At 50.6% G+C, this 24363-nt stretch overlaps 1 protein-coding gene across 1 annotated transcript; it reads right to left on the bottom strand.

Annotated features, from left to right (window-relative positions):
• Positions 1–676: 676 nt before the first annotated feature.
• On the bottom strand, positions 677–24103 carry LOC129133343 (uncharacterized). The gene is given in 11 exon segments (XM_054653067.2): positions 677–839; positions 842–2364; positions 2744–2885; positions 3356–3465; positions 3784–3974; positions 4114–4238; positions 4328–4427; positions 4679–4768; positions 7000–7115; positions 21036–21223; positions 24037–24103. Coding segments are annotated over 11 exon segments (2673 nt in total). The 5' UTR covers positions 24078–24103; the 3' UTR covers positions 677–792.
• Between the last annotated feature and the right edge of the window lie 260 nt (positions 24104–24363).

Below are 24363 nucleotides of genomic sequence, written 5' to 3'. Positions count from 1 at the left end.
CCAAGACCCTTCAATGCTGCTGAGCTTCTTGAAGTGCTTGGTAACATTTTTTCCAAAGGATTTGGATGGTCTCTGGAGGAGATGGAGAGCACAGGAGGAAAAGAGGCTCAGGCTGGCAGAGATGATGCAGGGGACTAAACAGCAGCATGACAAGGGTGGTCCAACACAGGAGATGAGGAGACCACGCTGTTTTGTTGAGAAACAGCAGTTCAGTGCTAGCTGCCTGTGAGGCAGCAGCTCCATCGGCAAGAGGCTGCCCCAAGCACATGGATGTGCCAGCAAGCACACTGTCCTTCCTTGGACCCCAGGAGCCTGCAGGCCTCTCCAGTGGCACAGCTGCATCTCCCTGAAAGACATCTCATGGAACAAACCACTCAATCTTAGACTGCCTCACAGCATTGGAAGACAAAATCCTGGGAGACCAGGGAGCACGGGGCACCACTGGCAGGTATGAGAAGGGCTCACAGCTGCTGGTGGCTTTCCAAGACAGGGCTCCTGGTTCACAGTGAGCTCCAAACCAGGCTGCTCACAAAGGATGGTGTGGCTGCACCCCTGGCAGACCCCTTGCTCCCTCCACAGGAGCCAGGCAACCCCTCAGGTCCTGCAGCCCTCACACCTCACCTTGAGCTGGATCTCACAGGCACAGAGGGGCTGCCCAGCTGAGAGGGGAACTGATGGGCAGCCAGGGCCCTGCCCGGAGCACGGGGGGCTCCTGCACCCACCTTCACAGGGAGAGCTGCTGAGCACCTTAGAACTGAGCCTGGTGAGGAGCAGGGTGCTCCAGGGCGGTTCTCAGTGGGGCAAGGCAAAGCACCTGGCTGCTGGGGAAGGGGTGTTTTAGCAGCATCCCTCAGGAAGCTGCTCTCATGCCTAAAAGGGCTGTTTCCATACTGGCACTCGGACAGCACAACACAGTCCATCTGGTGGGCACTGGGATCCGTGCTGGAGCCCAGCTGGAGCCCACTGTGGTGCACTGGCCCTGCCCCATGGCTCCTCTGAGGAGCTGCCCCAGCCTGCGGGAGCCACAGCTGTGAGAACCACTTGTCCTCTTGGAGCACTGCCTGCTCCCCCTCCCAGGAAAAGCTGGGCTCTGCAGGGGCTACCAGGGGCTGTTTGGGGAAGCCACCATGCCCTGGCAGCTGCCTGGCTCCTAAGGGGGCAGGGAGAGCGACCTCCACAGCACAGAGCTTCCCATCCCCAGAGAACAGGGACTCACGCAAGCCCTGGGCAGGGCAAAGAAAAGACTGGGAGGGGGGTGGCAACCACAGCCCAGCCCCTGGGGGATTCTCAGGACTGCCACCTGGTAGTGCCTGGGACTCCAGGTATGCTCCTACAGCTTCCAGCTGTTTTGGAGCTACGGCCAGCAAAGCCTCCGATGGGCAACTGGCTGGGTTTGCCTGGAGAGGGACATTGTGGCACAGAGTCCCCAAGGTGTTTGAGTGCACCGGGGATGAGCCCACCAGCTGGCACCCAGGCTGGCTCTGAGCAGCAGGAAGAGTGTTATGTACAGGAGCAGAGGGGGTGGCTTCTGCCTGAAGTGCTTGGTTTGCCAGCTGAAGTGCTGCAGAGGACCTGCTGCTGGAGATGGGGACACCCAGCACAGTCCCTGCCACCGGCCTGGCTGGGTTGAACGGGACCTGCTGCTCTGGCTGGGCAAAGCTGCCCTCAGAGGGAACAGAGCCCACGGCCCCCTGGCCTCCCCATGTGCCTGCTGCCTGGGGCTCTGCTGGGAATGCTGAACCAGCTGCCCAGCAGCGCTGGAAGTGAGCCACAGCACTGCTTTCCTCATGGCAGTGTGGGAACTCCAGGCTCTTTCCAGCACCCTCCCTGAGGAGCATGTGCTCCACACAGGATGTCACCTTGGTGCCCGGCCTCTGGCCAAGCCCCTGAGCTGGTGGCTCCTCCTCTGCCCCCAGGCTGAGCAAAGCCTCCTCCCACTGCTGCAGCTCTGCGCTGCCCACGTTTAGGCTCTGGCAGACGTTTCCATCCACCTCACTCTTCTCAAAGAGGGTTTCAACGACGACCAGGAGGGAGTTGCTCTCCTCCTTGGCACTGCTGACATCCTCATTCCGGGTCAGCCCATCAGGCTCAGGGATGAAACCTGGCAGGGAGAACTGAGGCACATTATCCATGTGGGAATTGTATATGGATGCATCCTGCTTCATCATGGCCCCAAGGAGAGAGTTGGGGTCTACCAAGCGCTGCTCTGAGTTGGAGTTTGCTTGCACCTGCAACTCCTCCTTGGCTTGGAAGGAGTCCAAGAACCCAGGAAGGGCATTCCCATACAAGACTGCTTCCCCCGTGGCAAAGCTGAAAGGCAGCTGCAGGTTCCTCTTCTGCAGATGTTCCTCCCCTTCTTCATTCCTTCAGTGTGGAGGCAAAAAGGGATGGAAACAGCATGAGCAGCTCCTCCAGGCCAGGCAAAACCACCCTTCTGACAGCAATGTGGGGAACTCACAGCCCTGCCCTGGCTTTTCTAGAGGAAAAAGGGGCTGGATTGGGCTGCCTACAAGAGGGCCCTGGGGAGCCCACAGGGAGGTCTGCATGGCTCAGGGAAGGGCTGCTGCTCCCAGGCAGGAGCATGTCCACAACCACCTCCTCAGAGCCGTTTCACTCACACTACAGGAGGACAAATGCTGCAAAGTGCCAACCTCACCTACCCTTTCCTGCACCTTCACGGCCTCTGCGTGCCTCAGGCAGCCCCCCACGCCCAGAGCAGCTGAAGGGGGCCAGCAATACTCACGACAGGGCTCGCTGGCGGGCGATGATGCAGTCGGGCCTGTCCCCTTTGTAGACCAGCCGTGCGTTGGCCTGCACCCACACCCAGCTGCCCCTCTTGGTCAGCAGCCGGAACACCGTCAGCCCGCTCTCCCCCGTCTTCATCACTGGGGTAGGGACACAAAAGAAGTGCCACAGACAGAGATCCTCCATGGGGGCAGACAAATGACACGTGCAAGATGCCACGAGGTTGAGTATTGCCTCGTGGCCGTGCTACAGGGGCAGGAGATGCAGCATGCTGTCCCTCTGCCAGCTCCCTGAGCGCCATCTCACCTGTCCCCTCTCACCTTTCCTGTGTCACCTGTCCTTTCGGGATCTCCAGGTGCTGATCAGCACCAACACCCTGAGGGCAGGTACGGGCCAGGTGCGCTCACCTGTCCGTGTCACCTGTCCCATGGAGCTCCATCTCACCTGTCCCACCTGTGCCAAGCAGTGAGCACCTTGCTCATCCAGAAAGAAGAGCCTTTGTCACAGCTGGTCCAGCCCCAGGACAGACAGCACCAAGGAGCAATAGTACAGCCAGGCCAGAGCCTTGAGGGACCCCACAAACACCCTCCAAGAGCCCCCCAGCACTCACTTCTCACGTGGTGTTCTGCGCAGTGCATCATGTCGGCCGCATGCACAAACTGGTATCCAGACCCCCTTCTGCACAGCTCCACCTCTGTGTATCCCAGGACAACCTTCCCCCTGGAAACAGCACAGGAATGCAGTGACACCAGGGATGCATCCCCCACAGCTGCACCCCACTGGCCAGACCCCACTTTGGGTGGTGCAATGCTCCACCCCGGGCTGAGCTGCATGCCCTGTTCCACAAACCACCCAAACCACAGCAGACAAGAAGTGCTGGTGCCCCGTTAACCTGCTCCCTGTGTTACTGGGGGCCTGCAGTGGAGGGACAAATACATCAGGCCATGGGAGCTAGGTCAGGTGTTCCTTGTCCCCACCAGGTCTAGTTTTCTGTCCAGCACCAGAATTTTGCCACAGGGAAAGTGAGAGATGCCTTACCGGGAATCACAGGCCATGGGAGTGAAGTCCAGCTTGTGCTTTGTCTGGAAGATCAGCGTTTTGGTCCGGAGCTCCAGGATGGAGAGAGGCTGGAGGAGTGTGGCAATGGCAAAGAGAGCAACTGGGGACTTGTCTGCTGGTGACTTTTGCTGCCCAAGAAGGAACTTGAGGCGCCCACGGAAATTCAAGGCCTTACATGGATTAGAAAATGCGGGTGTGAAGCAAACAGGGTGGTGGAAACTGGCTGTGCTCTCATCCCTACGGGACACAAGTGGCTCTGGGGAAACACCCTGCAGGCACAGGGGGGGCAGAGGGGTGTCCCAGCATTACCAGGAATCCCGAGGAGTTATCCAGCAGGCAGCGGAAGCGGCAGGTGAAGCTCCTCTCCACAAAGGATTGCTTCTCAGCATGGAGGCGCTGCGAGCCGGCAAGCAGCGGCTGCTCAGGGGGAAAAGCTGGAAAAGCAAAGGCAAAAGGAAGTTTTCCTGAGCTCATGGATCAGAGCTGCTCAAGTGAACTGCTGCAGGATGAGCCTGGCACTCACTGTCAGCAGCATGCACCGGGGGCCCGTGCAGCTGGCGGCGGAAGGCAGCCCTGTCGTCTGCGTGGATCAGCTCGTACACGCTCTGGTAGATGAGATCCGACTGGAATGACAAAATAGAATAGTGTCTGCTCCTGGACAGCCTGGCAGAGGTGTCAGGAGGAGGACAGGGCAGAAGGTTTCCCTTCCTGAGTACTAAAAGTACAGGATTAAGTGTAAAGAACAGGCAAACTCCAGCTCCTTCCCCTGCCACAGGAGCTGGTGCCCTTTGGGAAGCTTTGCTCTCCATCTGCACCTCCTTCCCACACCAGGACTGCATCCATCTGTTTCCAGCCAGGAAAACACGGTGCTCACCTGGTGGAAGCCCAGGTAGTCCTGCACAGTAGGGGAGATGTAGAAGATGTATCCATCTCCAGTCACGGCGATGACAAATCCATTGAGTGCCTGAAAGCAAAAGTTCAGCCCAAACTTACTCTGCCCAGCTTCCATCCAGCTGCTGAACGATGAAATCCCCCAGCTGTTTCTTCAGCATCCTTCTTCCCCAACAAGGAGCCCCACAAAGAAGGACAGCACTTGATAGCCATGCAAGATCCAGTTCAGTGGAGTTTCTTATTCTCAGCACAAGCAATGACCACAGTCTCAGCACAGCTGGACTGACCACTTTCTCCAACTCCCCCGTGGAACCCCCTCTCACTTCAGGGCAGCTCCTGCATCAGGAGGGACCAGCTAAGGAGAGGTTTCATGGAGGATCTGGAGTCCTCCTTTCCAGCTGGGAATGGCTACACTCTCCTAGGGCTGTGCTTTGGACATGACCATCCTTGTGGGTCCCTTCCAGCTCTGGATATTCTATGATTCTGGTGACCATTTCAGGCTGATTTCCCCCAAAAGCAAAGCACTGCACTAGATAATAACTCATGCCCCCTATTCTTGACTGTGATATGTTTAATTTATTAGTGAATGGAACGAGAGAAATTAGGGAAAGAACACCCTAAATGGAAACCTCAGCATACAGATCCAGCTTGCTGAGGGACTAGTCCCTTCCCTTTGTGTGCTGCAGCCCCCTGAGGGATCCCAAGTCAGAGATTTCTGCAAATCACAGTATATGCTTAAAATGATCTTTGTGGGGAGGAAAAAAGCCACCAGACAGCTCAGCAGGGGGATTTCTGTCACAGTAACACCTCATAAGCTCTCCAGATGCCTTCAATCACCCCAGCCTGCCAATGCTCTGATGTTGATGGCTCCACAAATTGCCATCATATGGTCCAAGTCCAAAGCCCTGGGGAGTGCTCAGGAGCAGCTCCATGCTGGGGCAGCCATGGGCTCCCTCCTGGTATCCAGCTGCTCCTCTGTGACCATCACACTCACACACAGCTGGGACCGTGGGGGACCTCGTGTGATCCAGGATTCACTGCCAAAAGTCACACTGAGCTCCCAGGAGTCACTGCCTTGCCAAAATCCCACATGGAGGCTCCTGCTGGGGGTCTGCTCACACTGCCTGCTGCCTGGAGGGCTCTGCAGGAACAGGGCTGAAGCGACCAAAGCCAGGCTTAAGGAAAGCCAAGCATCCATCTGCTGGTGTTTGGAGAGGTGGGAGAAGAGAACTGAAGGCCTAGAAAGCCTACAGGAGAGCTGGAGAGGGTGGGCAGCCCCTGGCACAGGGTGCCCAGAGAAGCTGTGGCTGCCTCTGGATCCCTGCAAGTTTCCAAGGCCAGGCTGGATGGGGCTTGGAGCAGCCTGGGATAGTGGAAGGTGTCCCTGCCCATAGCAGCTCATCACAAGATGAGCTTTAAGGTCCCTTCCCACCCAAACCATTCTGGGATTCTGTGAGAGCCCAGGCACAGAACATGCCAAGAACATGGAATGATTGAAGGTCTTGGCCAGACTTGCCCTGCAGCCCCAGTGAGCACGTTGCTCAGCTGATGTGCCCAGATGTTTGTTCAGCAGTCAGCCTTTCCATGTGACTGACCTTCCATGCCAGGCCTGTCCAGCTCACATTTACAAATGGCAGCCCCAACCAGCAGCACTGTGGGAGGCTGACTGACCAGCCCCTCATGCTCTGAGCTTCACTGTCAGCTGTTGGATGAGACACACGTGGCCTTTCTACAAAGCACAGCTCTCACTTCCCACTGGTTTTGTCCACCAGTGTTTTCCAACATCCAACTGCTCTTCTTTTCTCCCCCACAACCTACAAAGCTGGGCTTTTCCCATCCCAGGCAGGCTGTGAACTCATCCCTACAGAGCTCACACCATGGCCCAGGTAGGGCAAGGAGTTGCTGGGGGATGTTTTGTCCCATAGCTCTCAACATTCTCCTCTTGCCCTCTGCTAAAGATAATGAACCAACCCAGCACCTTGGGAACTACTAAGGGATCCATCCTCACACCACCATATGACATCCCTGAACTTCCTGGTGGGGATGGAGCTTGTGTCCATGAGATCTAACACAATCAAAGGGGCAGCAAATTGCAGTGGGATGAGAGGAAACGTTGGGAATGGGGATCTGGGCTCATCTCAGCCAGGCAGTGCCACTGGTCTCTGTCCCCAGGAACTCAGTGCCTGCAGGAATCACAGTGAAGCAGCTCTGGGCAAGACAGGGTCTCTTCCCACTCCACAAATGGGACCACAAGCTTCAGAGCAGCTTGGGCAGACCCCAAATGACCAAGCCACAGCACCATACCTGGAGCAGCAGCTCTCCCTCAGGAAACAGCTCCCTGTCACCTTGCAGCTCCGTCCATCTGTCCCCTCCTGGGGGTCTGGGCTGATCCACGCAGTTGCCAACATTTGGAGCTGTAGCTGCAAGTGAGAAGGCAAGAAATCAGCTGTGACTGTGTTCACAGGGGTCTTAGGATGAGGGAAGAGATGAGGATCTGACTCCATGTTTCAGAAGGCTGATTTATTATTTTATGATATATATTACATTAAAAATATACTAAAAGAATAGAAGAAAGGATTTCATCAGAAGGCTGGCTAAGAATAGAATAGCAAAGAATGATAACAAAGGCTTGTGGCTCAGACTCTCTGAGCCAGCTGACTGTGATTGGCCATTAATTACAAACAACCACATGAGACCAATCACAGATCCACCTGTTGCATTCCACAGCAGCAGATAATCATTGTTTACATTTTGTTCCTGAGGCCTCTCAGCTTCTCAGGAGAAAAAAATCCTAAAGAAAGGATTTTCCATAAAAGATGTCTGTGACAGAAGAAGCAAGCCAAGAGCCTCCTGCTCCTCCTCCCCACCCCAGGGCTGCTCATGCAGCTGGTGGGTGCCAGGGGCCCCAGCATGGAGGAAGATGTGACCATCACAGAGCCATGCCCAGCTTGCCTGAGGCTTCCTCCAAGAGATTCTTTCCCCTGCTTGATCTCACTTCTGGGAAACCTCACTCCTGCCAGGGTGTGAGGCAGAGATGCAAAGGACAGAGGGGGGCTGAGTGCTTCTGGGCTGCCCAGGCTGGAGAATGTCAGGACCCAGGACATCCCTCTGGCTGTCCTGAGCAGCCAAGACACCTGCCAGGGGTCTCAGAGACCCTGGCACAGTGTCGTGAACGGCGGGAGAAATGCGACACACCATATGCGTGAATGGCAAATCCCGAAGTTTATTGAAACCCCACACATATTTATATTGGTGTTAATGAAGCTTATACATATTGCAAAAGCTGAGCTCATTATTGGTTAAAGCACACTTAGATCAACCACACCTACTTCTATCTTCTAACAATTATTTTGCTTCTATGTTTACATTCTTCTAACTTTTCTACCTAAGATAACTACATTTTCTGGCAAGCGATTTTCTCCCCCGTCTTCCCGTTTCAGGGAAGGTCACTGTGACCTTTGTCAGTAATTGGGCACTGGTTGCTCAGTTCCCAGCTTGTTTCCCCTATCCTTATCCATTGGTATTACATCGAAATGTCCTTTCTCAGCTAACCAATTATCCAAAAAGCTCTCTACAGCACAGAGCCCAAAATGCCTGTGGTTTGGTTATGACCTGTGGAGCAAGTTACCAACATTGTATGAAAATCAGCAAGCCACAACAGTTTAGTAGAATATTAGAGAAGTTATCATGTGTAGAGAGCTTTTTTGGAGAATTGGTTAGCTGAGAAAGGACATTCCGATGTGATACCGATGGATAAGGGTAAGAGAAACAAGCTGGGAACTGAGCAACCGATGCCCAATTACTGATGAAGGTCACAGTGACCTTCTCTAAAACGGGAAGACGGGGGAGAAAATTGCTTGCCAGAAAATGTAGTTATCCCAAGGTAGAGAAATTAGAAGAATGTACACATAGAAGCAAAATAATTGTTAAGAGATAGAAGTAGGTGTGTTTGATCATAGTGTGCTTTAACCAATAATGAGCTCAGATTTTGCAATATGCATAAGCTTCATTAACACTAATATAAAAATGTGTAAGCTTTCAATAAACTTCGAGATTTGCTATTCTTCGCATATGGTGTGTCGCATCTCTCCCGCCGTTACGACAAATGGTGACCCCCGACGTGTACCTTCGGGACTAGCCACGGTCGGAGGCGTAAAAGTCAAGTGCAGGTCCTTTCGCGGCTGGGGACGGCAAAAAACACCGCTGAAAAAGGAAGGTGTTCGGCCCCGGGCGACCTGATAGCAGGGCCCGGCTGCTACGTGCTGCCGGACCTGAATAGAGCCGCAAGAAGCGCGCAATCGTCGTTGAAATGGATAAAGACAGGCAAGCAGCATATGATTTATTTACTGACTTTTTACGAGGGCATCAGATTAGAGGGATAGATTTACAGAAAGAACTTCCTGGGTTGTTAGCTTATGGGTGTGCACAGGAGTTTTTTCGTAATCCGCATACAGTGCATGAGTTGTCGGAATGGAGTATATTCGGGAATAAGCTGTGGCGTGCAATCATAGATGAGGATAAGACCGCGAGAGAGTTGGGAAATTTATGGCGAGTTGTGCATGCTGAATTCTTGGAATACCAGGCAGAGGAAAGAGCTGCCCAGCAGACTAGTGCAGCCCGTGAAAGCAACAGGCGTTGCAGAGACTGGTTTGGGTCCCCGCCGATACAAACTCCTGCTCTAAAAAGCAGCTCCCTGCAGCTATCGGCTGCTGCCGCGGGCAGCGGCCCCCCCGCGCGTATTCCAGCCGTGCCGTCCGCGCCGCCTGCCCCGGTGTTAAACCCTGCACCGCCTCCGCCTCCTCCCGCTCCGGACCCGCACCCTCAGCCTCCCTGCCGAGGCGCACAGCCCGCAGCCGCCCCGCCGGAGAGGCTCGTGCCGGCCCCGGCCCTGGGCGACTCAGCAGCTGCAGCGCGGCCGCCTCCCGCTCCGCAGCCGCCAGCACCGCTCCGCAGCCGCCCCGTCCCCGAGCCGAGGGGGGGACGGCAGGACGGGCCTCCCGCCCCCCGTGGAGCAGCGGGCTCCGGTGAGTCCGCCCGCCCCGCAGCTGCCCGCAGCTATCACCACTTCGGCTAAACCTGCCTTCAGCCCGCAACCGCCGGGAGCCTCGGAGTAGACCTAGCAACAGCAGCAGACAGTGACTTTGCTAAATGTTCACCCACAAAAGTCCCAACGAGAGTAAAGAGACCACTCATTATTGATGAATTATCTGTGAGAGTTTTGCTTTTAAGACATTTCTCGGCTACAGTGTTAAGATTGTTTGTTTTATCTAGAATAATGGACGCTGGCTATGTAGGGGAGAGTTCTATTATGCTGTATATTCTTTTTCCACCTATGCGAATCGAACACTGAACTGTTAGATGCACTTTGACCTTTGTTAAAGGGAACTAATCCAGCACAGCCTGTTCGTATAACCCCTGAACGGGCTGAAACACTGCAGCAGATATTGGTCTGTGTTACACGAGGCAGTGTTCAGAGACGTGATTTTGATCTCCCTGTACAGCTGACAGTTTGGTGTAGACAAAAATTTTACTGGGTGCACTTACTTAGCATAACAGAAAAATGGGGGAGATACGGGCCTTGGAATGGATATCTCCTCCACTTCAACGACATAAAACCCTTCTTCAGAAAATTGACATTTTAACTGATTTGCTCAAAAAGGGTCGTGATAGGACAGTGGAGTTAGATTTAATGCCCAAAAAAGATCACTAAAGTCCCTATCAGATGCTATAACTGCTCACACAGATGCAAGAGGAAAATCCAAACAACTGTTACTCATTGTATACATTTATATGTTTAGAAAACTGGACTGGATGTCATGTAACATTTAGAATTATAATTTGACCTGAATGTTAGTTTGCACAAAAAAAAACAACTCCCTCCAAACAACAAAAACAACAAAACTTCCACTCAAAACAGATACTAAAATATATAATAGACTTCCAACCATAATATTAATACTATTATTATAATTATTATTATTGTAGACAATTTTGATAAATAATTACCAAAAAGAATATATTCATCCCTACTGTTTAAGCATCAATTGACTTTTAAAACATAAAGCATAAACACTGATGTTTGAGGCCTAGAAAACATTCATTCTATTGTTTGAATAATGATTTCAGTCTACAGGAAAACTGTTGCTTAGCTTTTCCTGTAACATCGAACAAAAAGTATTTTGTACTTAGTTGTTATCCTTTTTCTTTGTCCAAGTGAGAACACAATATGTCATTTAAAATATTCTCTCGTTTAATTTACATTTTAATCTGAAAGAGAATATGAGTTTAAAAAATCATACCACGGCATTAACGTCCCTTTGTACTTAGAAACATATTTCTTGTACCTGTTCAATTTAAAGCAAACCTGCAATACTCTAAGCACCTGACTCAACTTGTATCTTCTCCATCACTTCTTATATTTTTTCCCTCTGAAAATAACCAGTGTGAGCTGTAGCTTGTCTCACATGTGTTAAGTTCGTCACTAGCTTTGCATAAGGAGATTCACAAGCACATGAGTTATTCTACACTGCTTATTTGTCTTAAATATCCGATCTAAAACACATCATCTGATTTGTATTTCTTAATATTTTATAGGTGAGTTAGTTCTGAGTTATTTTTCTCTGTTTCCTGTGTTAAACCAAGATGCTGAAAGGCTTTGTTGATACGTCAGACTTCACTGAAACAAAGGCTTCACACAGATCAGGCCTTGGTATTGATAGATAGCTCAAATCTTTAAACTTAAGATTATGGTTACGTTCTATTATTAAGATGAGTATTGTAGTAGCTATTGTAGTTTTGCTGTTAGTATTAGTCTTGCCTTGTTTTTGTATATGCTTGCAGAATATGGTGAGAAAGATGATAACTACTGCATTTAATCAAACTATGCTTGTTCAACAGAAAAACAGGGGAGATGTAGAGAGCTTTTTTGGAGAATTGGTTAGCTGAGAAAGGACATTCCGATGTGATACCGATGGATAAGGGTAAGAGAAACAAGCTGGGAACTGAGCAACCGATGCCCAATTACTGATGAAGGTCACAGTGACCTTCTCTAAAACGGGAAGACGGGGGAGAAAATTGCTTGCCAGAAAATGTAGTTATCCCAAGGTAGAGAAATTAGAAGAATGTACACATAGAAGCAAAATAATTGTTAAGAGATAGAAGTAGGTGTGTTTGATCATAGTGTGCTTTAACCAATAATGAGCTCAGATTTTGCAATATGCATAAGCTTCATTAACACTAATATAAAAATGTGTAAGCTTTCAATAAACTTCGAGATTTGCTATTCTTCGCATATGGTGTGTCGCATCTCTCCCGCCGTTACGACAATCATGGGGTGGAAAAGTAGATTTTAGGGTTTTTGGTATGGGGGTTCAGGATGGAAGATGGAGGGAACTGGGCATGTCCAGCCTTTCTCCTTCTTCAGGTGGTGTTCTCCTGTCAGGATCTCTAGCTGCCCACAGTGACCCTGAGAAGAGTTTGAAAGTCTCTTTTCTTAGCTCAGCGCTTGAAGAAGGAGTCAGGGCTCTTCATTTCTCGGTCTCAAGCTTGTTTATTGTATCTTACCTATAAAAAATTTTCTCCTGCCCTGCCAAGGTCCGCTCAGCAAGACAGGCACTCTGCTTGCCCCCGGGGTAGTGTTGTGTCTTTATACTAAAAACTATGTGTACAATGTTTACAATTACTTTCCAATACCTATTACCTATGTTAGACAGTGAGCTTCTACTCTAAACCAATCTAAAAGAGCCAACATCACAGCAGAAGATGGAGGCCAAGAAGAAGAAGAAGAAGGACAAAGGCTGGACACACCTAATTCCTTCCATCTTGCTTCTTGAACTCCCATACCAAAAACTTTAAAATCTACTTTTCTACTCCTACTTAAACTGTTGTAGCTTGCTGATCTTCGTACAAAGTTAGTAATTTGCTCCACAAGTCATAATGAAAACCACAGGCATTTTGGGCTCTGTGCCAGGGTCTCTGAGACCCCTGGCAGGAGCCTTGGCTGCTCAGGACAGCCAGAGGGATGTCCTGAGTTCTGACAATTCAGGAGCTGCCTCATGCTTCAGCACTGGATGCCTTCAAGGCAACACCCCTGGGTGCAGCCAGCATGAAAGCTCCTGCTGCCCTGCTGGTGGGACCTCACAGGACTCCCACAGAACCAGCTGCCAGCAAAAAGATGATTTTCAAGGCAGGTTTTTGTGCCAGCTCACACCAAAAAAAAAGGAAAAAAAAAAAAAAAGATAAAATCACAGAAAGGCTCAAAGCAGCTCCTGTGTAGGAACCACCCCACCTCTGCCACCACCAGCAGCTCATGCAGCTCCCTGAGGTGTGACTGAGCTCACATACCCCATGTAATTCACATCCCAGCAGAGAACACTGCCTGCCCAGCTCAGCCCTGGGTGTCAGATGGTGCTGGATCCAAAGGGTAAAGATCCTCTGAATGCTGGATATGAGGAGGAAGCTCAAACCATCTCAAGTCGGACCATACATTTAGTTTTCTCCATGGCAGAAGTTCTCACTTCACCACTGAAATGCTTTAAAGGTTTGTTTGGTTTCTTCCCTGGTAACACCAAGTTCAAAGCCAAAAACAATTTGGAATCTAAAGAAGTTTCACGTGCAACTGCTGATCTGGGACACTTTGCTCTGCAGCAAACCTGATGGATTGGCATGTTTGAATTCAATACTAATTTGGAATGAAAGCATCCCTGGGGGAGCCTGAGTGCCAACAAGCACCCACCCAGGGAGGTTTCACCATCCAGGGCATGGATACAGCAGGGTTAGGGTAACCAGCTGCAGGCCTTGCACAAGGTGACAGAAACAGCAGTGCAGAGGGTGCTCTGGAACAGAGTCAGCCTCCATCTCCATTGCTGCCAGAGCTGGGATACCTCCTGCTCCCTCAAACCTTCAGCACTCCTTGGAAATGCTCAGGCAGCATCTCCACCTTGTCCATCAGCCACGGCCTCTGCTGTTTTCCATCCTGTGCTGTCAGGCCTGCCTGCTCAGGGGATGTGAGACCTCTGGGAAAGGTTGGCAAACATGAGATTTAACAGATTCTTTGCCTGGAGACACCAAGCAAAAAGCCTCCTCATGTAATTGCCATGTGATCCCCAAGGAAAAAAATCCCATCTGGACCACATGGCTTCAATTTGCACTTCATGGAGCCTAATAGTTTCAAAATGAAACATTGATTCTCGTTTAAAATTTGATTTCTTTTGAAGGGCTGACTCCTCTCTAAAGCATTGAAATGAGGCACGCTGGCAGGGGATTTCAAAAAGAAACAAGTTCTCCCAAAATAAAGTTCCAAAAGGGCAGAGAACTTTTTGAGAGCATGCACATTCTGAGAGCATCTGGTCTCCAGCTCTTTCCCAGTGTCCACCAGCAGCATCTGCAGGGAAAGCTGGGGAGAGCTGCTGTGGCTTTCAGAATCCAGCAGGAAATACCCATTTTGGGCTTTCCAGCAAAATTTCTTCACCTCTCCCACTGATCTTAGTAAGGGGCTTTTAATCTCCCACCAGAGGTGCTCACTTCCCCTACTCTCAAACACAGGGCAGTCCATTTCTGCACAGCTGAGCTCAAAAATGCTCCAGAATCTGTCTCCCATGGGACACACCTGACCTGGGGAGAAGGTCTGGAGCGTGGAGAGAGGGGAGGAAACTCAAAGAGATGTTGTCTGCCACCAAAGTGCTGGTGTTGTGGAGCAGCTGGTGCTCACACCCAGCCCAGGGGCCCTGCTGTTCCTGTGGCTCTTCTCCTCCAAACAGGTCTCTGAACTCATCCTCACCCAAACTGCCAAGAACCATCGGGACTGGGAGCAATCCCAAGAGAAACCCAAGCACTTCCAGGTAGAAGACTCCACGCCCATGCAACCACCAAGGGTACAGAGGCTATTCCCAGTCACTTTTTTGTTGTCTTATATATCAAGAGTTTTATTATCATTATGGTGCAAGGGTTCCATATCGCCAGAGTTTCGTAACTCCTCGATGTTTCTTGTATGCAGCTCCTCTAAGCACTGACTGTTCCTGGTCCTTTCAGTAGTCATCATCTGACTCCAGATCCCACCAATCCACTCTTTTATACCACTGCTCTTACATGCTACAGGTGTGGCCTGTTAAGATCAGGCCTGCTCCTAATCTTTAGTAATTGGTTCAGCTGGCAACTCCTTGGGGGATAAGATTACATTCTACACCACCTTCATTTACCCATACTGTATTTCCCTACACCTTTTGACTTGGAAGGGAAAACCCAACGTTTTAACCATATCCCAGCTCATTTACAACACAGGAAACCTCATGTGAGGGAGGGGGTCACTCCTGAAACAGCCCCTTGCTTGAGACAAGATGGGGAGATGCCAGCCTCTGGAATCCCACCTGGAGCCATGGATCCCTCAAGCCTGCTGCAGCCAGGTCTCCAAGGGGCCAATGGCTAAAATGGACTGGAAACAGTGGCTGGCAGGAGGAAGAGACCCCCACTGGCAGCACAAAGCAGGTGACAAGCTGTATTAAAAGCTGGCTAATTCATCCCATTTAACACACTCCTTCCAATGGAGCAGTTCAGACTCCCACACAAAGCAGCTGAGACCACAAATTAATGGGATTAAAGGAAACAGGTCCAACGTGTATCCAATCTATAATATACCCACAACAACAAAAGTAACTGGGTAAAAGGACAATTCCCTTTTGCTGTTTGTGCCCAGTTTTTCCAATCTCCTGCAGTGCATCTTGGACAATTAGTGGGAATTAACAAGTGGATGTGGTGCTTAGGGATGTGGGTTAGTGGTGGGCTTTGCAGTGTTGGGTTAATGGTTGGACTTGATGATCATAGAGGTCTTTTCCAAGCTCAATGATTCCATAATTCTATGAAAAAGACCATGGCAAAAGCCATCTGCATTACCAGGAAAATCCCAGGCATCTGCTGGGGCAGTGTAGTCATCACCTACATTTTCAAAGTGCTGTGACAGAGGCTGTGGGTAATTTTTAAGACAGTAGGGGAAAAATCCAGCTCTGTTTCAAACCCCAACACCAGCCAGAGCACTGCAGGTTTCCTGCTGCTGGTGTGATCCCCAAAGACTGCAAGGTTTTCACTCAGCCAGGAAAGATGCCAGACAGGATCAGTAGAGCTTCCAGCATCAATGAATCAGGATATGCCCCATACATCCCCAAGAGCACTCCTGTCGCAGACATCTTTTATGGAAAATCCTTTCCTTAGGATTTTTCCTCCTGAGAAGCTGAGAGGCCTCAGGAATAAAATGTAAACATTGATTATCTGCTGCTGTGGAATGGAACAAGTAGATCTTTGATTGGCCCATGTTAGATGTTTCTAATTAATGGCCAATCACAGCCCAGCTGGCTCAGACAGAGAGTCCGAGCCACAAACCTTTGTTATCATTCTTTGCTATTCTATTCTTAGCCAGCCTTCTGATGAAATCCTTTCTTCTATTCTTTTAGTATAGTTTTAATGTAATATATGTCATAAAATAATAAATCAGCCTTCTGAAAGATGGAGTCAAATCCTCATCTCTTCCCTCAACCTGAGACCCCTGTGAACACGGTCACACACCCCCTATATGGGTTGGCTTTCTTGCCTCTGCAAGGAGGTTCCTAAACCCTGCAAAGGTGGAAAACCTTCCAGCAGGAGAAAGAAAGACAAAGGGGCAAAGTCATCTAATCTCTTAACTTTTTTGCCCATCACCTTCCCAAAGGAAAACGTGACAAGGCAGCCACGGAGGCTAAAACACATCCCTTGCCTCTGGCATAGATTTGGTGCTGAAAAGAAAAGGTTATTGGTAACAACCCCCGAGCCAGACCTGCTCTCTCAGACTGGGTTACACTGGGGGGAGTTGACAAGCTTCACCCATGGCAAACACTTCTCTTTGAACAGGCTCCAGAGGTACCCGGCATCCAAAACCCAGGAGCTCTTCCAGCAACACCGAGACACACACACAACCATTTTTGTCTTGGATCCAATCCCAAACCCTGTCAAATTGGCACCAACCTTTGCCTCCTCAGCTGTTGAACGAAGGCACGGTGCCAAGCAGAGCAAGGCTCGTGCCATCCAAGTGAAACAAACAAATGCCAAACCCACAGATTAGAAACTCTATGGAAAAGTCACTCAGCGTTTTCTGAGGAGCAGAGAAGTGCCCTGGGGAGCGCTGGCATCCCCAAGTCCATACCAGCCTCTCCAACCTGCTGCTGCAAACCTTCATCCCACAGACTCCTGCAGGATTTTGCCCAGGGACAGATTTGAGCTTGACTCCTTTCACTGCCTCAGTTAGTTCAGGCCCAGACCCCTGCAGCTCTGGCCCAACTGCCAGCTCTGGTAACAACAAACAAAGAGGAGATGAATAAAAAAGCTAATTTAGTGCTGATTGCAGTGAGATTACCCAGGGAGACCTGCTGCCAGCTGCCCTGCAGCAGAGCACTGGGGAGGGAACTGGTGAGACCAGCACCAGAGGTGGGAAAGGACCTGGTGAGGCCTCCTGAGCCCAGCCCCTGCTCCAGCCAGGTGAGATGCATGGGGAGGCAGCCCACTGGTCACTGTTGGCTAGGAGCTGTTAGATAGCTCAAGCTTTGCCAGACTCCAGAGTGTGGTCTCACAGCAGGACAGGCTTTTCCATGGATTCTGAAAGAGATTGGGTTAGGTTGGATGCTGGGAAAGAATTGTTCCCTGTGAGGGTGGTGAGGCCCTGGCACAGATTAACAGAGCAACTGTGGGTTCTCCATCCCTGGAAGAGTTTCAGGCCAGGCTGGACAGGGCTTGGAGCACCCTGGGATGGTGGGAGGTGTCCCTGCCCATGGCAGGGGGTGGAATGGGATGAACTTCCTTCCAACCCAAACCAGTGTGGGACCCTGTGATCCTCTCTTCTCCTAGGAAGAAGGCATGGCAGCACATTTCCTAATCACACCCTCTCCACCTCAGAGAGCATTTTTAAGTCCCATTTTCTTGCTCGCCCTTGGCAGAGCCACATCTGCAATCCCAACATCTGCTTCCTTTGCTACAGGAACCGTAGGACATGCACCCCAGCACAGCTCTCCAGCTAGCTGGAGCTTTACCAAGCCACTAAAATCCATCCAAGCTTTTATGAGATCTCCCTCTTTGCAGCAAGTGGGGCTCCTGTCACACCACAGAGAGGCCAGAGCATCACAGCAGTCGGCCACAGAGACACCAGCTTGTCTCCTTGGGCGCTTGCTCTCAAAGAGACGGGATCAGCAAAGTCACTCCAGATTTGTCTGGGAGGCTGTCAGACACAGGACCAAGTAGCAACCACTGCAAATTGGTTTGCAGACAGAGCTCAGCACAAATCTGGCAGTGAGGTTCAGCCACTGTTTACACGAGTGACAAAACCTTTAAAGCGCCTTTGAGGCAGGCAGTGATAGCACCAGAGCTGTCACCGCTACCCAGCACTGCTCCCAGCCTGGGCAGACCAAGCCCTGAGCCCCCTGATTTTGTGCAGGGAAGGCTGAGATCCCAGGCAGCAGAGAGCTGTGCAATACCTGCAGTGTTTGCCCTGGGGCACAAAGGTGTTACAGTGTGCACACCCTGAATCAGCCCCTGGGGGCATGGAGGGAGCTCCCAGAGCTTCCCTCTCTCGGCCCGAGGCTTAGCATTTCCAGCAAACTACTAATTAGTCTGGTTTCTCTTAAAGCACAGACAGAGGAGAATATTTAAAAGCAAAGAAGACTCAAAGGATGATGCAGTGAGTCACTACCCTGCAATAGAAACCAGGATCCCAGGCAGATGACAAGTCCCTTTCCTTGTATCCTCTTTGGAAGCAGGCACTGATACCAGCACCCAAACCCACTGTGGCTGTCTGTCACAAACATCTTTTATGGAAAATCCTTTCCTTAGGATTTTTCCTCCTGAGAAGCTGAGAGGCCTCAGGAATAAAATGTAAACATTGATTATCTGCTGCTGTGGATTGGGACAGGTGGGTCTGTGATTGGCTCATGTGGTTGTTTGTAATTAATGGCCAAACACAGTCAGCTGGCTTGGACAGAGAGTCCGAGACAGAGCCTTTGTTATCATTCTTTCCTATTCTATTCTTAGCTAGCCTTCTGATGAAATCCTTTCTTCTATTCTTTTAGTGTAGTTTTAATGTAATATATATCATAAAATAATAAATCAAGCCTTCTGAAAGATGGAGTCAAATCCTCGTCTCTTCCCTCAACCTGAGACCCCTGTGAACACGGTCACAGTTGTCCTCTGCTCTGTCCCACCCTAAACACTGCCCCAGGCTCCTACACCCCATTAAACAGGTCTGTTCCCAAGCCAGAGGCATACAGCACCCACACCTCAGAAATACCAGAGAAGGTGGAGAAGGCTGGAAGCCCCTTCTCAGATTTCTCCTGGTGTTAGCAGCCAGACAAGACGCAGACAACACATGGAAGTTCCACTCTAGGGCTGGAGAAATGCAGCACAAGGGGAAAAGGAGCCTCAGGGCATCACCCTGAGCCCACTGTGCAATTGGTCTCTCAATTGCCTGGAGATAAGGCAATTACCACTCTATCAAAACATTCATCTCTCTCCTGCCTGGAGATAAGGCCGGGCTTGGGCTGTGGACAGCAAGAGGAGAGGGATGCTCTTCAGATGATGCCATGCTCTCCCTGCTGCAGGAGAAGAGCCTGCACAAAGCACAGGACAGCAAACCTGAGGCAGAAAGCAGAGCACAAGGGGTGCCAGCACATTCCCCCAAAATGCCCAACAGGACACACCAGCAGCAGGCTGCTGTGACCTGCAGCTGGCACGAGTCTTCATCCAGCACGCCTGAGACCCAGGCCAAGCCTGATGTATCTGGGATGACCTGAAGTCAAGCGAGATGAGCTTCAGGGCAGAGCAAGGGGAAGGAGCTGGAAATCACAGGCAAGTGGCCAGATGGGAATAATTGGCCTGGCAGAACGGGGCTCCAGAGCCCCTACAATGCCAAAGGCTTTTCCAGAGCAGCTCTCTCACTGGGAAGCACACGCTGAGCACATCCACTGGGAACCAGCTCCTGCTTGGAGGCACCGGTCCCATCTGGAGAGTTTGGCACAGGAGTCTCCTCCTGGAGCCCAGCATCCCAGCTGGAGAGGGCCCTGGGAGAGCCCAGAGGAGTGGGCATGAGGGAAAAACCAAGGGAGCCAAGTTTATCCAATCTGCGGTGGGGAGAAGACACAATAGGAGCCTCTAAATATAAAAAGCTGCTGCTGCCTTCCTGCCCCATATGCTCTGCCTTCCCCAGTGTCCAGCACCCATTCCATCAGGCCCAAGTCACTGCAGAGGGAACACATCCCTATCCACATGTGCTGGTGACTCCTGGGAATGTGGTGACTGCCCCCAGCCAGGCTCTGCACCATATATAATGGTAAAATTTATTAAACACACTGTAACTGCAATAATAATAAAGGGCTGAAGAAGAATAAGGAGGGTGGGAGGGAGAGAGAAGGAATACGGAATAAATATAAGAATACCAAATATAGAATAAATAAGGAAATACAGGATATGAAATATAATAAAAGGGAACATGTAATATGTATTAAATCATGAACATTCAATTATTTGGTGAATTGAATTTTAAATTGCCATTCCAGTTAGATGAGGGCATTGTTGCAGTTCAAGAAGACACAATGCTTTACCCACCTCTCTCTTCTTCTCCACAGGGTGCTGGGAGTGCGACACAGGAGGAGTTTTGGACATAAAGGACATAAAGGCTGGCTGGTTTTTTGGACATAAAGGATGGCTGCTTATGAAATGGAGGAAATTTGCAGGAGGTCTCAGCTGCTGGGCAGGTCCCCAAGTGTCTCCCACCATCCATGGTGACATTTTCCTGACAGTATCAACATCCGAGGGCCTGCTCCCATAACTCACCATCACGCTTCCTTCAGGAAACACAACTTTCCATCTCAAAGCTTGGGGTGGAATGTCACAGACATCTTCTATGAAAAATCCTTTCTTTAGAATTTTTCCTCCTGAGAAGCTGAGAAGCCTCAGGAACAAAATGTAAACATTGATTATCTGCTGCTGTGGAATGCAACAGGTGCATCTGTGATTGGTCTCGTGCAGTTGTTTCTCATTAATGGCCAATCACAGTGAGCTGGCTCAGAGAGGCTGAGCCACAAGCCTTTGTTATCATTCCTTCTTTTTCTATTCTTAGCTAGCCTTCTGATGAAATCCTTTCTTCTATTCTTTTAGTATAGTTTTAATATAATATATATCATAAAATAATAAATCAAGCCTTCTGAAACATGGAGTCAGATCCTCGTCTCTTCCCTCATCCTGGGACCCCTGTGAACACCATCACAGTGGAACACAAGCTGTGCAGTAGGGATTGATCCCAGGGGCTTTTTCCCCCTCCCAGCACAGACACTCACCCCTCAGGTAGCTCTTCACCTTCAGGTAGCCCACAGCCAGGCGGAGGATGGAGAGTTTGTCCAGCCTGGAGCGCACATCCTCGGGGAAGGGCAGCAGCCCTGTCAGCTTGTTCAGCTCCTGGTTCAGCCGCTCCCGGTGCCGCTTGGAGGGGTTGGACTTCACACCCTCGGGAGGGGGTGCTTTGGGGCTGCAAGAGGCAGAGGAGAGGTTAATCAAACTGGGATTGCCCAGTAGGCTCTTTTCAAGCCCAGCACTGGCTTTGGTGCAGTGAAATGGTTAAGATTTTTACAAGCGTGCACACACACACACTGCTCCTCTTAGAAATCACAGAATCACAGAGTGGTTTGGGTTGGAAGAGACCTTAAAGCTCATCTTGTTCCACTCCCTTCCACTATCCCAGGTTGCTCCAAGTCCTGTACAACCTGGCCTAGAACACTTCCAGGGATGGGGTAGAATGAGATGAGCTTTAAGGTCCCTTCCAACCCAAACCATTCTGGGATTCTACGACTTAAACAAAGGGATATCACATAAGGTGATTTAGGGCACTGCACTGTGAAAAGAGCCTCTCTTAAAAAAAAAAAAGAAGTTTTGTTTTCTTCCAATATTATGATTTCTGTCCCTTTCAGATGGGCATTTCCAAATTAAACAAGCATTTGATGCCAAACTTAGGCCCCAGGGGCAACCCTCAGCCTGCAGAAGGAACAGTGTCCAGGAGAGCAGCCTGAAGCCTACACGAGGTCGCATCTCTGTGAGCTGCAGTTATTTCACCCACCCCAGCCAAAACCCCAGCACAGCAGTAAGAGCTCAGTTAATAACTTTAACAAATCTTGGATGTCACCCTGTGTCCTTCATTTTTTAATTCCAATCTGAATTTCACAGCTCAAAGACAAACCCTTCAGTCCCCCCCAGATCTGTGTCTCACTCAGCTGCATCCCCTAACACGCAGCTCCTTTGGTTTGATGTAATTTGTCTAACCACAAACTCCCTCTCTGCAGGCAGCCTCTCTTCAGGAAGGAGCTTTGGATAACAGGATCTGCCAGTGTTTAGCAGCAATTTAAGCTCTCTCCTCTACCACCACTCTCCAATCTCATCTGGCAGGGCTGCTCGCATATGTGACACGAGAGGAAATGAGCATTAAATGAAATGCAATGAAGTGCCTGTTGAATTTGCAGCTCAGGGAGAGACTGAGGGGGTCTTTTAAGGCTGAATGGAAAACTGCAGCATTTCCCCAGGAAAGCTCAAGCCTGCTGGGTTGTAAGAGCTGCATCAGGAGGGATATCCCCTCTCAAAGGGGGGCTGGCACAACCCAGCTCCAAACTAGTCCACACAAGCTGGGTAAAACACACTGGCACCAGGGCTTTTACAAAGCTGAAACATTCTTGAAATCACAGTCATGCACCAGGAAGGAGAAAAATGAAAATAGGTTTCCTTTGATGAAAAAAAAAAAGGGGGGGAGAAGAAAATTTGTCTGAGATTCCTCAGATATCCTTTAAAGTCTTCTGGCCACTCACCATCCAAATCCAGCTCCAAACAGACAGAGAGAAGAGAAAATGAGACTGGAGATAAGCACAGCAGCGGGTAAAACACTGAGGTATAACAGAACCACTGGGATAGCCTGGCCAAACACTGAAAATCCTTTGGCTGAGGCACACAGGGTGACACAGCCAGCAGCAAGTCACCCCGAGGCCCAAGGAGGACACCCTAAAACCTCTGTTCCTGCACATCCCAGCTGCAGCACACAGGGCGCTCCACGGCCAGCCTTGAGAGGAGTGAGGAAAATGCCTCATGGAAACAGTGCATCGTGCTCTAGACATTTTAAACCTGTTTAATTTCCCTTCCCTTTGGTTAAGAAGCACACTGTGCCAGGGGGGTCATGGTGAGGCCAGTGGTCCCTGTGCCGAGGGAAAGCTCAGCTCCCAGCCCCAAAGGCTGTGCTGCTGCTGGGGTTTGCTTTTCCCCAGCTGCTCCTGGAAGGGGGGAAGTGTATCCCTTCTGCAAGCTGGCAAGTACCAAGGGAGATTATTCCTGATAGTGCAACTTGCCTGAGCTGATCCTCATTCTCATGAAGAGTTTTTGGCAGTAAGTAAGAAGGAGAAACCCCTCAGCCCATCCTCCCTGTCACGTCCCACTGCCACCAGCCCTGCTCCGCCTGGCCGCTCCCAGCAGGATCCCGCTCCGAGATCTGACCCAGCACGGAGAAAAAGAATCTCTTCCCGTTCCCAAGGCTGACCTTGCAGAACCAGGGAATGAGGGCCCTTCTGCTCCAAAGAGACACCTTCTCCTGCACCCTGAGATGCACAAATCCAGCCCAAACCCTCGGGCTGGAATCACCACTCTGAGGTAAACAGAAACAGGTTTGTGGCAAAACAACTATCCTTCATGTTTACACAACAAGACTCCCAATTAAATACACAAGAGAGGCTCAGGGTCACCTCACTACAGGTTTAAAGTATCGATGTTCCCTCCTTCATTCTGGGCTTGGACTCAGCTCATCCACGTCCTTCCCCACAGCCTGACAAAAACAAATACCCACCTTTGGCTCCAATACACCTGGAAAAGCTGAGCTTAAACAGGCTGGTGGGACCTGGGAGCTGGGGAAGGCACGAGGGAGGCAGGAAACACCGGAGACACCGAGGGGGATGTTATGCAACACCAACTGAGCAGCGTGGTAATTAAATAATTACGGAATCGAGGTGTTTTGGTAATTACTAATTGCTGCACGTTTGATTTAGGCAGGCATTAAAAACAACCCAGCCTGCAAATCACTGCTGAGCGGCTCAAACTCTGCGGCGAGCTTCCTCCCCGGCACGCAGGACGAGCATCTTTGGGATTTCTGCTCTCCCACCAGCTCGCCAGAGCCGGCAGCGCGTTAGCTCCAATTAACCCTGATTAGAACCCAGTAACCCAAGCGTGCTGCTGCCGCCTTTGGCTCCCCCAGAGCGGCTCCAGGCACTTCCCAGAGCCCAGCCGGGCTCTCGCTGCCCGCTCCCACGCACCCACCTCTTGGGCACCGGCTTCCTCCTCTTCCTGCCCGCGTACATCCCCGACACCACGAACAGCAGCAGCGGCACCGCGCCCGGGGCGGGGCTCCGGGACACCGGCACCGGCCACGCCCCGGCCACGCCCTTGGGTGCCCGCCACGCCCGGGGACACCGAACCCACGGAGCGCTGTCCCTAGTGTTACAAATAAGGAGCTTGACTCGGCCAATATTCAAGCAGCAATCGATTTATTAATTAATATGGTAAAGAATGATCAATACAGCGCTGGGTACAGTGGGGGAAGTTTTCCCTCCAACTGCACACCGATAATTGAAAGTTACAGGTATT

The sequence above is a fragment of the Agelaius phoeniceus genome, chromosome 7 (genome assembly GCF_051311805.1).
Source record: "Agelaius phoeniceus isolate bAgePho1 chromosome 7, bAgePho1.hap1, whole genome shotgun sequence".
In the NCBI taxonomy this organism is placed as follows: Eukaryota; Metazoa; Chordata; class Aves; order Passeriformes; family Icteridae; genus Agelaius; species Agelaius phoeniceus.
Note: the sequence above shows the minus strand (reverse complement) of the source record. Positions and strands in the feature narration are given on the sequence as shown.